At 38.4% G+C, this 19,419-nt stretch overlaps 1 protein-coding gene across 2 annotated transcripts in view; it reads left to right on the top strand.

The window, feature by feature from the left end:
- The window catches only part of OTUD7A (OTU deubiquitinase 7A), a 414,798-nt gene that overhangs the window by 342,680 nt on the left and 52,699 nt on the right, over positions 1–19,419 (top strand). For both annotated transcript variants that reach the window (XM_027851792.1, XM_027851793.1), the window contains one exon: positions 924–1,036. In XM_027851792.1, the coding sequence (XP_027707593.1) occupies positions 924–1,036 (113 nt within the window). The remainder of the gene's footprint in view (positions 1–923; positions 1,037–19,419) is intronic.

Here is a 19,419-nt window from a genome sequence, read left to right as displayed (position 1 = left end):
CTCTTTGCCATGTGGCCCTAGGTACATTGATTTCCCTCTGTGGGCCTCAGTTTCCCCTTCTGCACAATAGAGAGGGAAAAAAACCTCCTTCCTGCTCCAGAAGAATTATATAAATATAAAGACTGTATGGCTTAGAGAAAAGAATCAAGAAGCACTATAGCTTGGGGAAAAGCTGTTTGTTTCCATTCTGAGTTATTCAGTTGTCATGCCAAATGTTGTTCTATTCCTGTTATACAGAGTGATTTCATAGTAGAACCTGGATCTGACCTTTCTAGAAGAAGTAACTGCTTATTATTTCAACATAGTCCATCTTGGATGCATTTAAGATTTAATGAGATACCTCAAACTGGACCAACCTGTGAGTTATTATTAGACCATATCCTGCCCTCAAGGCTGCCTAAGGTCAGACTCCTTATTGCTGGAAAAACTCCCTGCAGCAAATAGTATAGATTCAAGATTTTTTTTTTACAAAATATTTTACCAGCAACAAAGGAGAAAAATAAATCAGAGACAGCTATAAACATGCAGTCACTACCAAAGACCGTTTTGCCTTTACCTATGCTTGTGTTTCAAAATGGACCAAGATAATCCAAAGGCAATGTTTGTAACTGCTTCCAATAGCAGTTTTACAGGATCATAGATTTGACCTTAAAGGGACCTTAGAAACCCTCAACTCCAAACCCCTCATTTGACAGATGAAGAAACAGATGGCAGATCTTGTTGACAGATGCTTGCCCAGGGCCATACAACCCAAAAGTATCAGAGGCAGAATTTGAACCTACATCTTCTGGACTACAAGCCCAATGCCCTATCCACTCCGCTGTATCAGTCTCTATTCCCTTCAGCAAGGACTAAGGGTGAGGTGGCCACTGCCAATCTGTTTCAGTTGCATCTCCTAAAACAGACACTTTCCTTTTCCTTAGTCAGGGTTAGTTTATACTGAAGAAGAGTGGGAGCGAGAGTGGAGTGAGCTCTTGAAGCTGGCATCCAGTGAACCTCGAACTCATTTCAGCAAAAATGGAGGCACCGGTGGTGGGTAAGTTACGTTCTTTCAGTGCCTTATTATGACATCATTTAGCTGCTAGAATGCATTTTCTAAAGCCAGAGATCTACAGAACAAGGCCTACTTGCAATTTGTTCTAGTCTATTTAATTATCTTAATGTCATAGCATTCTATATTCTGCCTGTGTGTGTGTATATACATAGGATTGCATGCGTGTGAATTCATGGTTTCCTTGACTACAGCAAAATGTGTCATGACGATACCACTCCCCTCAAGTCACCTAGAATTCCTGGCAATCTACTAAGCCCACATCCAGGGTTAATGCTAGAGCATCAAGTCATGATATAAATGAGGGTCACTAAAGCCCACCTTCTCTCCAGTCCCAACCAAAGTCCAGGCATGGAGTTGTTGCTGAAACCTGAGGGGAAGCAGAGAAATGTTTCATCCTGGTCCTGCAGAACTCCTCCATTCCAAATAGCCAAGAAGAGCCTAAAAAAATGATACTGAGGAGGAACATATGGGTAGAGAAGAAAGAGTAGGTTGGCAAGTTGCCAGATGTTTAGAAGAGCCTTTTGCCCAATCTCAACATGTTTATTTCAAAGACATTGGCATATAGTGCTCATGAATCATCTTTCCCTCTCCTACTCTTCATCTGATGTCTGACAAGGAAAAACAATATACAACCAACAGAGAAGGGCAGAGAGAAAATGGGCATGGCCAAGTTGCAGGCCTGGAGGGTGGCATGTGAAAGAACATGATGACTTACTGCTCTAGTTTTCCTTAATGGAGTTTCTTCTAGCGGAACTTTTAATATTCCTTTATTTTCTTTATTTCATAGAGAGCATTTACTTAATTTGAAGATTAAAGTAAAATAAAACTAAGAACTCAAAAGAATTAAGTCCCAAAACCAGCAATAATAATGTGAACCACAGTAGTAAGGAAGTGATTTTTAAAAAACAGAAAGGAAGAAAAAAAAAAGAAGTGGCTTTTGGGGGTTGGAGAGGGAATACATTCTGGTGCAGTTTGAGCATTATATACTGCTTGGGATTATGTACTGTTGGTCCTTGGAGCAGTGTACCCAGAGTCCTGTGATATCATCCCCTTGAAGCAGGAACGTAACAGCTACTTCTCTAGAGGGTTAAGTGAGAAGCTTTGGGTAAAGCATGAAAAGTATACCATTAATCAAGAGCTTTCTGCATTGGCTAGGGATGTCCCAGATGTATGACCCAGATGTATGAATTTTGTCCATAGTGTCTGGCTATGTTAATTCCAAATCAGGATAGTATTCAAAAGGACAAGACACCCTTCTCTTTTCTTTTTTTAAATCATGCAGAAACAGAATGTTCTGAGACCCAGGGGAAAAATCATGGCCAACCAATCTGCTTGAGGAAATAGTAACTAATTAGGATAGTTTAAAAGGCTGTGAGCCCTCTGATCTGATTGCTAGGTAGAAGTCTTTTAGATGCCTTTTTTTTTTAAACTAATGAAACCTTGTTTCTGTTATTTTTAAAAGTAGTCTTTTCCTCTGTAAATAAATTAGTACCCTAAGAAAAGCATAATCTTAGGTAAAAGGAGGAAAGAATGATTCCTTGCTAGAAACACAGCGCCTACATACAGTTTGTGGGATTTAGGGACACAATCGTAGTAGTGCAGAATATTGAACATTAATTGTTTTTGTTGTGGTTGCTTTTCAGTCACTTTCAGTCATGTCTGACTCTTTGTGACCCCATTTGGGGTTTTCTTGACAAAGATACTAGAGTGATTGGCCATTTCTTTCTTCAGCTCATTTTACACGTGAGGAAACTGAAGCAAATAGGGTTAAGTGATTTGCCCAGGGTCACACAGCTAGGAAGTATCTGAGGCTGGATTTGAACTCACAACGATGTCTTCCTGACTCCAGGCCCAGCTCTAATCACTCTAATCACTGTAACACCTTTAGTTGGCTCAGCTCTAATAAACCATAGAAAATGGTTTCCACATGGAGCAGAGATTCTTAATTCTTTTGATTTTAAATTCTTCTTAATTGTTAATTCTTTTTTGACCTGTTTGGCAGGCCGTGGAAACTTTACCTGTTATGTCAGGTTATAGACCCTTTCTCAGAATAATAGTTTTAAATATATAGAATAAAATACACAGGATTACAAAGGAAACCAATTAAATTGAAATAGTTATCAAAATGTTTTTAAAAACACAAATTCATGGACCCCAAGTTAAGGGTCTGTCAAGGACACCCTGGCTTCAGAAGTAAATGTTCCCTATCTCAGTTCCTCCCTGGGCAGCTATGATTTGAGAGCCCATTACCTAGAAGGATTCCAAATTCAAGTTTGAAAGTCGTTTGGTGAAAAGTGGAGAACCAAGTTAATCTAGTTGTAATGTTTTTTTTTTTTCTCTTCCATACATCTGGCTCTGTACCTACCAGATTACAAGCCTTCTAAAACTGTTCTTATAAGTTCATATTAACTCTTCATTGACATAGGTAGTGGCGAGGTATTTCTCCGTGCTCTCAATATTCTGCTGGGTAAGCAATCAGATGGTAAAGAGTCTCCAGAGAGCAGAGTAAGCTGAACTGCAGTGTTCCAAGCATGCCTTCAAAGTTCAGAATGCTTGAAAATATTGGTCCATCGATGCTCCTGGGAATCCATGGCAGACACAGAGTCAGCACCATTCCTATTTTATAATATGGAGTGGCAGAGTATCCTGCTCATTAGAAGAATTATACCAGGCACAGGAAGACAAGGGCCTATTTTTGATATTCATTAAAGCTCAGAAGTTACTAAAAAAGTTTTGGGGTTTTTTTTGTTTAAGTTTCTCAATGTGAGACCAATATAAAGCCTTTAACCTTTAGAAAGGATTTCCTAACATTCTGCTGCACATCTAGCAAAATACCAATTTGTCCTCATTTAAAGGAGAGGAAAGGATGACATGAATCCAGTGTACATTGTAAACTCCTAGACTGTGTCTTCTTCCATCAAAAATGCATACTTTTGGAGTCTCATTTTCACTGCAGACATGGAGATTAGGGCAGATGAATGATTTCTTCTACTCTATAGGCCATTTTTCTTCTGGCTTTCTCTCCAAGAATACAGCTCATTTTGGTCACTGGGTATAAAACCTCTACTCAGCAGAAACAGAGAAAGAAGTCTCTGTAACTAATTGGACAATAAAAACAGGCACATGTCTGCGATTCTGGCTCCATGGGGTGGATGTCTGTATTGCATTATTGGTCTCACATGTGGCATAATAAAGCAAGATGATGGCTACTTACTGCCACATTTTCATTAACAGAGATTATTCTAGGGAACTTTCAGTGTTTGATCTGTTTATTGTATTTTTAATGAGCATTTATTTCATTTTAAGTTTAAAATGAATCACAGTGAAATCAAAAGATCAAGTTTGGGTTACATCACTTGGTGAAGATGATGCAAGCTGTGTTTTAAAAAAATGATCCAGGAAAGTTGAAGTCCTATTTTTAAAAATTATTCGCAGGAGCACTTGTCATGAGATTTCAAGGTTAACTTATGCTTCACAACATATCGGTGAAGAATGTGGCAGCATATAATGAAAGTAGTACGTTGGAGTGGAAATTGAAAGAACCAGGGTCTCCTGCGGGCTTTGTCATTAGCTCACCATGTGATCTTGGTAAAGTCATTCTCATCTGTAGACTTCAATTCCTCACTTGTAAAAGAAGAGAATTGGTTTAGACTATTTATAAGGTCCCTTCTAGATCTAACATTCTTTACCTTTCTCTATTCTAGTATTCCAGTTTATTTCTGAAGATGATCAAAACGTTCTCATAATTAAGTACATTTATGTTATTGCAGGTTTGCCTTCTCTGTTGGTCATTTAGACCCTCAAAAAGCTTTTAACAGGATTCCATACCAAAGGTTGTTTCAGAATATTGCATTATTTTGTGATTAGGTAAAATTCTTTTTTTACTGAAGAATAAAAAAAAAGACATTATAAAAAAGCAGACCCTTTACCCAGTAGAGTACTGTAAATTATATAGTTTCTGAGAGGTTAGAGCAAGAACCAGTATTATTTGGCATTTTAACACATTATCTAGAAGATGTTCATCAGAAATCCTTAAACACATATGCAACACTAGACTTCTGGGGCTCTCCTGTTAACCCAGTATGGATAAATCTCAGAAAAGTCTTCTGATATAGTGTGAATATCAATCAATCAATCAAAGAAGTCACCATGCATTTATTAAGTACCTACCATATTCCAGGAACTCTGATAGGCCCAGGAGATACGGAGACAAAGAATGGAACACTTTGTATTTTTAACAGCTTATGTTCTAGTGGAATAGACAGAAAAGTAGCAGGTAAAGTTCAGTATGACCAGGTATTTCAGTCATTTTTCAATTGTGTCTGACTCAATGACCCCATTTGGGGTTTTCTTGGCAAAGTTACTGGAGTGGTTTATCGTTTCCTTCTCTAGCTCATTTTACAGATGAAAAAACTGAGGCAGAGTTAAGTGACTTACCCAGGGTCACATAGCTATTAAGTGTCTGAGGTTGGATTTGAACTCAGGAAGATGGGTTTTCTTAACTCTAGGCCCAGCACTCTATCCACTACACCACCTAACTGCGTATGACCAAGTATAGTTAAAATGCATATAATCCAAACTATAGTTATAAAGTGAGAGGTTATCATTTATGGTCAATCACCATAGGTAATACAGAAAATACGTGAAAATATCACATACTATAGATCGATTTACAAACCTCAAAGTACTATATAATGCTGGCTATTATCCTTGCTAGCTCTTAGATTGTTCCCAGAAGACATCAGTCCAAAGTACTTCTCCAGTGACAAAAAAAAAAGCCAAAAATTTTTATTAGAAAAGAAGCTGAAAATCAAATGGAAAGTCTTTATTTGAAACCATTGGGTGCCAACAAAGGATATTCTGTGCTCATCCGGGTTGCTGTAATTCATGAAGGACATAACGGTACTAAAAGTCCAAAGAAGGACAACTTAGTCAAGAGAATGGAGGGACTTCTGAGTCAGGGTATGCTAAAAGAATGATAATAATAATACTTCAATCTGGAAAGACAAAGTAGGGGGGCTATGTGGATATGATTCTCATTTGTAAATTCATAAAAGGCATAAGTAGGTTGAAAGTGGAATTGCTCACCAAATCCTACAACTACAGAATACCCCTTGAAGTTGGGAGATGAAGTTCAAATAAAAAAAAGTATCACTTGATCCAGTAGGTGGAAATTTGTGGAATCTCAGCAAAAGGAATAAGTTGAAAAGATGTCGAACTTATATTCAAAAAGAATTTAAATAAATGCATGGATTCGTGGCTACTATCTATCCGTAGCTGAGGGTCTTAATGGGTGTTCCTGGAATCTTCATTTTGGGGAAGGGCTTCAGATTGTTCACTCTTAATTCTCCGGACTTAGCCACCTTACCTTCACTGCCTTCTAATTCTGTTTCTGTTTGTCCCTTCTCTCATTGATGGATTCTTTCTGGAACCTTCATTTTGGTTATGGGTCTAGACCAGTTATCATTTATTCTCCAAATTTAGGCTTGGGTACCTCCTTCTAATCCCTGACCCTTTCCCTCCTCCAACCCCATCTTTTCAGCTTCCTTTTTATGTATTTTCTTCCACCATTAGAATGTAAGTTCCTTGAAGGCAGGGCTTATCATGTATCACCAGCGTAGCACCTGGCACATAGAAAGGGCTTAAGAAATGCATGTGGGATGACTGACTGTTGGTTGTGATATGCGTGATCTTTAAGGTGATGACATTGGGTAGAACTGCAAGCCATCCTGCAATGTAGGAGTTAGCAAACTATAACCCCATAGGCCAAATCTGGCCCACTATATGCTTTTGTAAAGCAGCAAGCTACAAATATTTTTTTTAACTTTTTAAAACAAAATGATATTTAGGCACAGAAAGCAGGCCAGATTTAGCTGTTGAGCTGTAGTTTGCCTATTCTTGCTGTCATGCAACTGTCAAGAGACCATAGACTGAGCTGGACAGACTGTTTGACCCAGTGAGGTTGTTTGTTGGAAACCAAATTTCTTCCTTGATCTGTCTCTTAATTTCCAATGTGGAAAAATAGCAGGAGGAATTAGAGAAAGTGAAGGGTATAATACATCAAGGAAAGACATTTCTTAAACATAAAGGTGCCCTGACTGCAATTATGTTCAATGTTGTTATTAGTCAGACATTTAATAAAAGAAAAAGGAAATAAAAGTGACCCCCTCAAGGAATGCTTCATAAAATTCTTTGGTTTTTAACTTCTTGATGTCAAACTAAGTATTTCTTAATGCAGACAGACCAGTATCATTTGTCTCTCTGGTCCTATTTGCACCTAATTCCAGTACTGTGCTTACATCTTTGTTTTTGCTACGGCAAATTCTGTTGATTACTGATACATTCTGTCCCCAACTGGCACCTCAACTCTTGATTTATCTCTAATTGGGACCAGATGAACTATTAAGGAAGCCAGATGGTCAGTGGAGGTGGAAGTATGTAAACTTAACCTCCTTCAATGATGTGCTGACCAATTCGCATCATCCATAGGCAGGGCTAAGATAGGATAGTACTGAAGCCTAGGATAAGTTTCCATTGTTGGTTTAAAGAAAAGTAGGCCAGAAACTTCCCTAAACCTGGTCCAGGCCATGAGACTAAGGACAGGCATCCAGAGCAGAGGACAGTCTAACCCAGATGAATAATTGTGAATAATAAATATCTTATGGACTCATTCCTCTTGACTAAATTATAAACACAGTCCAGGAACCTAACAAAGATCTGGGGGAAAAAATTGACTGATTTAAAGCATCAGCTTCCAATTTAGATTATAACACAATAGAAAACAGATTCATTAAACTTAACTTGGCAAAACATGCTTCCTAAAACATCAAAGATACCAGCATCGCTTGTGGCATGAGAGGGTGGGGAAGTGGGAGCAGCAGAGGGGAGACATGCAGCAACATAATGAGCTTGCTGGACTTCTTCTGGTCTCCTCACCAACTTGTAAAATGAAAATGAGTTCATTTCCTTTGGTGCCAAAATGAGCCGAAACATATGAAGCACCTCCAGAAGAACCTCTGAAAGATAAACTTTTGAACTTCATCACCTTAGAAATCTGTGACCGTTGAACTTCATGGGTCTCGTTTTTGTATTGTTTTTTCTCGAGTATCATCTAAGTTTATAAAGTTCCTCTGCTGCCCTTTCCTGAATGCACAAGGCTAACTACTATTGCCACAGCACATACTGAGGGGGAGTGTGATCCATAACACAGGAAGGAAGCAAAATGAAACAAATAAGAAAATAGCTCTTCCTGCACTCCTGAGTGTGCATTAATTGAATGATTCATGCAGCCTCACAAGGGTACCAGGAATGAAATCAGGTAGAACCTCACAAAAATTAACATCCTGTCTCTCTTTTCCTCTATTATGAAGGTGGGGCACAAGAAAAAGGCAAGATTAGGGCTAAGGGAAGAATTATCAATGCTTTATTTAAAAAAAAAAAAACCTGTGTATTTACTTCTAGAGAATGAGTTTTGTCCAGCCTCAGGAACTAGATGCCTTACAAACAAGAAGAATGGGTGGCTTCTTATGCTAAGTGTATCTTTCTAGTGTCATAGAATTTTGACCTTCTAAATCATTTAGTCCAATAACCTTATTTGAAAGATTAGGAAAATGAGACCCAGAGATGCTAAGTGACTTGTCCAAGAGGACACAACTAAGAAGTGGCAGAGCTAGAAATTTTTTAAAAGTATTTATATAGCACTTTAAGGTTTGACTCTCACAATAGCCCTGAGAGATAGGTCCTACTGTGATCCTATTTTACAGATGAAGAAACTGAGGCAGACGGTAGTTAAATGACTTGACTAAGGTCACACAATTAACAAATATCTAAGGCTAGATTGGAACTCAGGTCTTCCTCACTCTGGGTCCAACACACTGTCCACTGTGCCAGCTAGCCACCTCAGAGGATAAAAGGCTTCCAGAGAACAAACTAAGCCTAAATCCTAGATACCTTGATTCCTTGTCCACTGTACTTTGCAAGGCACCGTACTTTGTCAAAGACAAATATATCAGGTGACCTAAAAGAAGTGCAGATGTCTGTAAAAGGAACACTGGCAGCTAGAGATTTAAAGTCCAAATTATCACATGAGCCAAGGAAATTGTCAGCCCCATTAGCACCAAAAAGAATAAAAAGTAAATTCTTCTAAAGAATTCTTTTTATGTGAAAAATTTGTCATCTTATAGGGAAGAGTTTAGAAGTACTCTCCTAAAATATCTTCATATCCTCAAAATTCCCCGTAATATAATGGCTCTTACATCATTTCAAATATTTCTGCACCTCTAAAGGATGAAGGGTTTTTATCAGTCAATTTCCAAGTATTTTGTGGGCCCCAACATGGTGCAAGGTGTAGGAGATGATGTGGGGCTGATTTAGTAAATAAAAATGTGTTGAATTTTTTTACGGAACTATTTTAAGCAATAAAGTATTGTGGCTGGCAAATATTACCTGACTTACAGACTCTTTAGCCTCTCATAGCCTGAAAAGCCAGATTCATATAGACACATCATAAATACATCTTTATTGGAGAAAAGTCACAGTTTAGTGTAATCATAAATGTCTCCCCTCACAGCTCTCTCATTAGGATCATGGAATCTCATATATACATATGTATGCACATACTAAAAGTATCTCACCGATCACCCTGTTTGCTCCCTTACCCCTGCATTTGACAGATAAGAGGAGGTTAAATGATTATCAAGGTCATTATAGGTCGGAAAAAGCAGAAGCAGAACCACAATTCAAATCCAGGCCCCTAAATACAATGATGTGTCCTAAATACCAGTCCTTGAAGCAGGTCAGCATCCTTCTTAGCCTGCAATAAGTATTCATGGCTGATCAACATTCATGAGGTGACGTCAATTTCCCAAGTGTGTGGATTAGTATTCACTGGCCTCTTATTTATGGTTGTTTCATTTCTTTGTGTCATACTATTGATGCCTGGGGTATATACTATCTTTGTATCTATTGCCATAAGAACTCAGAGTGTTTATTTTGTGTCTGAAGTCCTAGGCAGAAATGGCATCAGAGACTTGGAATCTTCACAGGGACTTGAAATCAAAGAGTAGTTGCTGCCATGGGTCACTAGGTCTGGAGACCTGCTGTTTGTCAGGCAAGCAGTAGGAATTTATTAAGCACCTACTATGTGCCAGGCACTGTACTAAGTGCTGGGGATACATAGAAAGGCTAAGGACCGTCCCCATTCTCAAGAAGAAACTAAGTCTAATGAGGGAGATAACATGGAAGCAACAATGTAAAAAAAAGTTATATGCAAGATAAAAAGGAAATAATGAATAGAGGGAAGGAACTAGAATTAAGAGATTGGGAAAGGAAGTCAGTTCTCTTAAAAGTGAGGTACAACAGGGCTCAATATTACTCAAAAGCTTTAATAGAACTGTATGGTGTATAATTATTCCTAAAGTAGCCCATCGTCACTTTGTTTCATGCAGAAACAACTCTTCATGCAACATAGTCAAACCCTACCATAAAGTTACAAAATTTAACTATAATGTCCTTAGGATATTTATAAAAATTGTTCTGATTGAACTAATTGCCCCCAATGTTGTTTCATCTTCACAGATCTAATTAGAAACATTAAGCAGTTATACCTCTGTTTCTTCCCTTGCAACAATCATTCATCCTTACTATAGCCACAAATTGCATAATCAAAATTAAATTTATAGCTAAAATTAAGGAAAGTCAATTATGATATATAATATTAGAAATAATAAAGATGAACACAAGTAGTGGAATAAGAAGAGTATTGGATGTGAGGTCAGGAAGGCCTACCATGTTGGAATTCAAGCGCTTCTACTTACTATTTGTTTGACCTTGGAAACATCCTTTCCCTTCTCCGACCCTCAGTTTCTTTCTCAGTAAAATGAGGTGGCTGGACCAATTGACCTCTAAAGTTCTTTCTAGCTCAATCACCAACGAAACAATGTAAATGTACGGAAACAAAACAAACGCATAAAAAGAGCGGCACACACAGCATTGAGAATGCAGTATCTTCATAACGATGTAGAGGATGACTGATTTGAAATGAGGAAAAAAGTCATATTCTCTCTTCACTAAACATTGAACTCCTTTGCCCCAACTTCACAAGCTGAAGAGAGCAAAAGGGACAGAAAGCTTTGACTTTATTATGATAGTGGCAATTAGAGTTGCTTACTCAATACTTGCCACCACTTCTCAGGAAGTTTCTTTTAGTAATGGGGCCATATTTTCTGTTTTTCTTATCAGACTGCAGGCAATGGTTGAGGCGAGAGACATTTTGAGTCATAGCCCTTATAAATGGTAGACTGAATCCACATCGTTCTCCAAATACAGCTGCTTTGTGAACATATAGACAAACCTTTTCACTTTATGCACAGTTGCCAGATATTTTTCTTTTCCCTTGGATATCCCAGAGCACTTTGTACCTCTCATGTGCAGTTGCTATGTAATGTTTTCTGTTATAGTTATTTGTGGACCTGTAGATTGCATGTTCCTGGAGGCCAGGGACAACATTTTATTCATTCTTGCATTTTCCCCCAACACCTATCCCAGTGTTTTACACTAAGTGCTTAATAAGTGTCTCCTGGTTTTTTTTTTTTAATTCAGACTCTTGAAGTGTATATATAGATGTTGAATTCTCAGTTATTCAAGGACTATTTATCTCTTCCTATCATTTTCCTTAATAGCTAGGGCTGTGGAGTATTTGTAGATTTCATCATTCTAGACCAGTCATCAACATTTTCTTCATTTCTTCTTCTTCTTCTTTCATCTTCTTTATCTCTTCCTCCTCTTTCTCCTCCTCTTCCTCATTTTTTCTTTCTTTCTACTTCTTTTCCTCCCTCCCTCCCCCCTTTTCCTTCCTTCCTTCCTTCCTTCAATTCTTCCTTCCTTCCTTCCTTCCCTCTCTCTCTTCCTCCCCTTTTCCTTCTTCTCCAGAATTTATATAGTACCTACTATATGCCAAACACTAGTACTAAGTGCTTTATAAATATTATTTCATCTAATCCTCACAATAGCCATGTGAGGTAGGTGTTATTATTATCCTCACTTTACAGTTGAGGAAACTGAAGCAGAGGTTAATTGATTTGCCAAAGGTCACACCAGTTGCTGCCTAGCTGCCTAATTGTAAATTTACTAGACATTGTTGATTTTTTTGTTTCATTAGATTGCTTTTTTTATTTTTTTAATTTATAAAATAAAGCAAGTATTTCCATTACATAGTAAAATGAAAAAAAAAACGATTGTACATGAAACTACAAATCTGTTATGTACAACTTGCTATTCCTTTTAAATATATAATAAAGTCATCATGAAACTTTCTTTTTTTCCCTTTTTTCTTCCCTCCCCCCACTCTAGAGATGGCTACTATTAGACACAAATATGTGTGTATGTATGTGTGTGTGTACATACATAAAACCATTCTATACATACTTCTATTTAATCAGTTCTTCCTCTAGATGCAGATAGTGTCTTCCTTCATCTTAATGTTTCTATGTAAGAAAAAACATTTCATTTAAATGAATACTATGGGATGGTAATAAATAGTTGGTTTGGAAATCTAGAGAGTAGCACTTAACTGTACCATCTACCTATTGTGTTTTGAACCCAGGCCGTTAACACTTTTTTCTAGACTTCCCACATCAAAATAGTCTGTTTTCCTCCATGTAGGACTAATATGTAGGTAACTCTAATGTTTCTCTGAATTGAATTTCGAGTGTACAAGTTAACAAAAAAAGAAAGAAATTGCATGTGTATACACACAGATATAAACACTCAAGCAAATCAGAGAAGTGTATGCCTTACAAAGTCATTATTAATTAGATACCTTATTATACACCATTAATGTTCATTGAATGTATTATTGATTTATTGAAGGTTGTGCTAGATGGTAAAGGACTGATAACAGATGAATGGCCTAAGGCTTTCACTGGAATTCACAAAATATTAAAAGAATCAGGAGCAGGTCACCAATGCATTGAGTGGATCCTTTAAGGAAGCTCACAGAAAGACAATATGTTGCAGTGGCGGGGGGGGGGGGGGGGTTGGATAGAGACTAGATTTGGAATTGGAGAATCTGGTTTCAAATCACACTTTTGCTGCTTATTGACCACAGACAGGTCACTTTCCCTTTCTTGTAGTCAGTTCCTCAACTATAAATTAAAGGCATTGGGCCAGACAACATCTGGACTTCCTTCCAGACTGGAATCTATGATCCTATATAATATATACAAGATTCACACGAGATGATAGGTGTGGACAGGTTACCATCTGTCTTGGTTGAAGGAAGACTCTCACCAATAAAATCACTAGTCTAGGGAAGCACTAAAACTTACTCAAAGTTTACAATGATTTTTATGCCTGAGTTTAATGTCTTAGAACATATTTACCCTAAAAAAAAGAAGAATGTTGGGGAGCCTGAGAGAGAAGCTAGACCACTCCCCCTCCTGAGGATTTAACTGAGTAAATTCTTGCCTAACATAGAGATTAGTGCTTGGTTGCAAGGTATAGAATTGAGGATGTGCTACCTGCCTCTAACTACATAGCAAAGAAAAGTTTCAATAGCCTTTTGTTAAGAGTTAGGAGTAAAATAGTTAATGTTTGGAAATAAAAGGGAAAGAAAGCAGTAGATCTATTCAGAACAATAAAGATGCTAAAGGGTCCAAGAAATTTTACTGACAGAACAGAAAGAAACCAAAAAAAATACTAAAATTAAGAAACTTTCGGGTATATTTTCTATAAACAAAGATGAATTAATTTGAATTTGAATATCAGTTGCGGATTGTATAACATTAAGGAGCATATTCATTTGATTCCTGAATTTTGAGCTTCAAGAGATAACCTAATTGATAAATATCGATGGATATTAATAATAGGTGGGCAGCTAGGTGGCACAGTGGACAGATAGAATGTTGGGCCTGGAGTCAGGAAGACTCCTCTTTGTGAGTTCAAATCTAGCCTCAGATACTTACTAGCTGTGGGACCCTGGGCAAGTAACTTAACCTTATTTTCTTAGTTTCCTCATATGTAAAATAAATTGGAGAAGGAAATGGCAAACAACTCCAGTATCTTTGCCAAGAAAACCCCAAATAGGGTTACAAAGAATCATACACAACTGAAGATTAATAATAGAACCTATATAAACAGTGCATTCAGATTTTTACAATCCTGAAAGGTAGGTACAGAGAAGTAGGTATCAGTTCCCCATTTTACAAATGAGAAAATGTAATCAGTGGAGAGTTAAATGACTTGCCCACAGTTATACAGGTAGTAAGTATCAAAATTAGGACTCAAACCCAGGTCTTTTCAGTTAAATTCTCTTTCCACTCCCCAATACAATAGAAAGAATATTGGTCTAGAAGTCAGAAGAAGCCTGATTTCAAGTCACCTCCTGTTTCTTTATGGACCCCAGTGGAAAGTATCATAAGAGCAGAGTTTTGAAGGAAGAGAGGTCTTCTAAGAAAGGGAATGACATGGGCATGAGGTACAAAAGAGAGGAGAATTCAACATCTTAGATAAGTTCTAGGGAGCTGCCTGAAGAACACAGGTTTAATGACCTACCCAGGCTCCCACAGCTAGTGTCAGCAGTTAAATTTGAACATAGGTTTTCTTGCCTCCCCCACCTCTACCCCCATACACAAACAGAAAGAAAAAAGACATTCTAATAAAGTTCCATGGTGGAGTATTGTGTTGTGAAAATGAAAAAAAAAATCTAATATCCTAGGCTTATTGATGCTAATGTTTTTTTTTTTTCCATTATGGAGTAACAATGTTTTGCTGAAATTCCAGCCACACTCTAGCACTTCAAAATAGGGATGAATGTCTCAGTGGGATAACTCCACTATGCCAGGATTTTTCTATTTCCTTATCTTGCCAAAGCTAAGCCAAATTAGTTATGGGGGCCATCCACACAGGATTCCTCTTTGACACATTTGCTCTACACAGCTGAGCTCTACCTTGAGAAGAGTGACCATGCCTTAGAGAAAATTATCTCAAGGAGAAGTCACATCTAACATGTTCTTTTTCACATTTGAATTGGGTATTTCCAGCCTTGTATACTGTATTTTCTTCCTGGGATCCTCTCTGAATGAGCTGTTTTACCAAGCTTTCCATTGTCCAGATGAACCTAGCATAATTAGAGACTGATGGGAGACAGACACCCAAGTAAACAACATGAATAGAGACCTATTTAGAAGCCTAGTTTTTGAGGTTATGATTTTCCAAACATTCAATCCTATCCTCAGAGAAGGAATTGTGGATTTCTAAGTGATGGAATGACCTTCGTGAAACATTTAGCAATGTCTGGAATGTGGTTTATGAAATAGGCTGTGCCACATTTCCATGGGAGGATAAATAGTAGAAATGGTCCAAGTTTTATAACTCAAAGTGTTGGGGTGTTTTTAAGTAACCTATTGAGCTGTTAGTCTTTAAACTCTTAGAAGGTGGGATCTGTCTTTGTAGTATTATGGGGATAGTGCCTAGCATAGTGTTAGGTAAAATAAGTGATTGATGTCCTTTTGATGAGTTTAATACCACACATCTCAAGTGAGTGGCTCTGCCACAATTCTCACTCTTCTGCTGGCTGACTCCCATTTACTACCATCACCTTGAATGACTTTGACAGAAGATGAAATACTGATGATAGCATGAGGCAAGGGGAGCCATGGGGCAAGACGTGGTCTCTCCCTTGCAATTGCGTACCCTCTATGGTGGTGGTTCCTACCAAATTCTTCTTAGCCTATTCTCTTTCTTCTTTCTGACTAGCCTCCAAACTCCTTGAAAGTAGAAACAAGCTCTAGATTGCCCAGATTCTTTTGGATCCTAACTCTGTCTCTCCCAGTTCTGCATCATTTGCAGAGCTGATCAATTTACTGTCTACATACTTTTACCCAAATCACTGATAAAAATGTTAAAGAGCACAGGACCAATTGCAGGTTCCTGGGGTACTCCACTAGAGACCTGCCATCTTGACAGTGGAGGATTAACTTGAAGCAAGGCAGAGCAATTAGAATGCTTTTGCAGTAGTTTAAGTGAGAGGTGATAAGGGCCAAAATAAAGGGGGTAGCTCTGTGAGTGGAGAAAAGGGATGGATACCAGACAAATGGGAGTGGAAACTTTATTTAGCAACTGATTTGATATATGGGGTGAGGGAAGGCCTGGGTGACTGGAGGAATGGTGATGCAAGAAGTTTGGAGTAAAGATTTGGGTTTGGGTGGTGTGGGAGGGGAGAAACGTAATGAGCTCTATGATACAGATCATAATCCATCCCTACTAGCCTCTCCTCTATGAGTGGCCTTCTAGCTTCTCCTCTATGACTAACTCTCTCTGTCCCACCAAAAGTGAAAAGTGTTGAGGCAGGCCTGCTGCATCCCTGAGGACACAACTTGTAGGAACAGGGATGGTGGGAGCAAGCATGAAATTTTACCTACAAAGCTAGCAAGTTCTAGTTAGATAAGTCACCTGGAAGGGCTTACAAGCAGAGGGGGCCAGTGGTGACGGGATCAGTGAGGGCATCTTGAACTATAATAGATGAAGAGGGTACTTGGAGACAAGCTCACCACTGGCTATCATGTGATAGGTAATATGCTATCCATCTTCTTATTCTTCAATTGATCACACACCCCTTGAGATCGTGCTACCAACCACTGAGATACACAACCCCGCTTTGGAGAATTTAGTATGAAAAAGAATGAATGAAAGAGAATCCTGTTTTTATGTAGTCTGGACGGAACACATTACTTTGGTTCTTCCAACATCATTGTTCTTCAATAAATTATTATCAATTAAATGGCATTATGTATGAAGGACTGTTCTGTGTATTAGAGATACAAAGAGAAAAATGAAATAGCGTCTATCTTCATGAAACTTACATTCTACTAGGGAGACAGAAAAGTAATCAATAGATAGAAAGTAATTTCAAGAGAGCTAGCAATTGGGGGAGGCTGGGCAGATCCAGAAAGGCCTCCTTTTTCTGTTGTATGCGTCTTACACCTATTTTATCCCTTTGTTCTGTAGTTTGGCTGGCAAAGTTTACCCAGTATTTCATCTTTATGGCCTTCAGCAGAAATAGCTATAACCCTAAATGGTTTTATGATGCAAAGTCTCTAAGCTATAAAGTGAAGTCAGTTCTTTATAGGGAAAGTTGTGGTTATGCAGTTACTGAAAGATGCCAGCATAGCAGATTGCTACACTGATACCAGAAATTTACCAGAACCTGGCTTTTGTCGGCAAGTTTGGAATATATGATGGCCAAGGGGCTTTTCTTCTGAGTTTGCCTTGAGTAGCCAAAGCCTCCATCAGCAGAAACAGGAAGAAATCATAAACATATGATGAAAGCCCCTAAAGTTTGTTGAAGGATCTGAATCTTATAAAAAGATTGAGGTTTCTTACTCCCTCAGAACCCTGTCTTGCTGCTCAATATAGCAAAACATCTGTTATATTAAGGCTTTTTTGAGCAGACCCTTCACCTACACTCTATGTGGAAAATGAGTTCAGGTTACTTTTGATGAGAAAAGATAGATCAACTAATGGAATTGTGGAAGGAAATCACTAGCTGCTCACCCCAGCACTAGCAAAATTGTATCCTAAGCTAGTTCAACTTTGGCGGGTTTGAAGGATACAGTAGCATCCATTTGGGGAAAATATTCAGGAAAGGATTATTTATTAAATTCCAAAAGCAGGCAGGTAACAAGCACAAAGTACAACCAAAGGGATGTTTTTAATCTTACCAAAAGTAACTCTGTGCTCCATTTCGATGTTTCTTGAACACTTCATTTTAGGGCAGTCCTATCCTAAATACACAAAATGTCTGAGGGTAAATTTCAGGCTTTGTGTTACTCTCTTTTTTGTCGTCAAGGTTGAAGGCAGCTGGCCGTGACATCCCACTACCTCATAATGCTACTAGCTTTGCTCCACTGGAGACAGTACCTGGCATGTTGGTTATAAAGAATAACAAATTCTTATATGGGAATCTGGAGGGGAAAAAAGGCGAGGAAAAATGGGAAAAAGAAGCATATTTAATCTTAACATGATCCCCTGCATAGAATGACAGGATCATCAATTTAGAGTTGCAAGAGGCCTTCAAAGCCAGTAGGTCCAGTCCCCTCATTTTACAGATGGGAAACTGAGGCCAAGAGAGGTTAAGTGACTTGTATGGATACCACAGCTCCTAAGTGTCTAAGGTGGGATTCGAACCCATCTTCTTTGTTCTGGGTCCACATTGCCACTAAGTCAATGCATGCTCCTCCCTAAAGGAAACAAAGTTTGTGTATTTAGGATTATAAATGCAGCACATGATGAGCTGCTAATTGTATTATCAGCATCCTGGAAGAATTCTTCCTTGTTGTCCCTACTGACATTTTAACAGTCACCCCCCAGCCCCCTTCTGAATATCTTAGTGCCCTGTGACTACAGGTTAACTTTTTCATAGGCTTGCTTTGCTTTCCCAATCACTCTACATTCCACTCCCCCCAAAAAAGCCAAGAACAGCTGGGGGATCTGGGAGACTTTGATTTCAACATTGTGGCTACCCACTTCCAGAGACCAGGCAAAGAGAGTAAACTCAGGGGTTTGTTTCATCTTCACCCTCCTGTTCTTAGAACACATTTCAGAAACTTAAGTTGCCTTCTGTAATGAGGTCCCCCAGATGCCTTAAAATGCAAAGGATTTTTTCAAAATTGAATTTCTACTGAATTCCTACTGCCCCCCAAATCCCCACCTTTGGAAATCGAAATTGAAAAAGCAATACTATTACAATCTCCAGGGGACAATGAATCCTCCTCCCCTTATATAAGACCTACTCCCAGCTATCACTTGGATGCTTTCTCTTAGATAGTCACTAATGTCACAAATTGCTATATAATTCTTCTTTTGAAGAAGGGCACTCTGGGTTCATCTTACCTCTCTTTGTATTGCTTTCTGGGAAGTTCCAAAGCCATTCTCCTAAGAGCAATTGCTATGGACAGAGCACTCTTTTGACAATAGGCAGGATCCAATTTGGGGCTTTCCTCCTGACTATTCACCTCTCAGACAAAAGTAGGCAGATTTTGTGTTGCTCTGAAAAGAAATCCATTTTCAATCTGTAAAGTCTGCTCACTACATATTAACCATTTTTATTGATCTAGGGGTTTTTATTTTTATTTCCCTTTGTACTATGGCACAGGTGAAGGCTGTGGTACAAATTTAAAGTTTGCTGTCAGAGCGATGCTTTTGGGACAGACCCCGGGATTCCTGTCATCTTTGATTGAGATCATGTACATCACTGACTCCTATTGTGTCCTGAAAGGTGCATGGTCCTGAAGACTTTCCCCATAATAGAAACACAGAGACTAGTAAGTGGTTAGGATATTCTGCCACTTGAGTCCTATAAAACACAC

This window comes from Vombatus ursinus, unplaced genomic scaffold (genome assembly GCF_900497805.2).
Source record: "Vombatus ursinus unplaced genomic scaffold, bare-nosed wombat genome assembly UNPS02009205.1, whole genome shotgun sequence".
NCBI lineage: Eukaryota > Metazoa > Chordata > Mammalia > Diprotodontia > Vombatidae > Vombatus > Vombatus ursinus.
The sequence above is the reverse complement of the archived record's forward strand: the minus strand, read 5'-3'. Positions and strand labels throughout refer to the sequence as shown.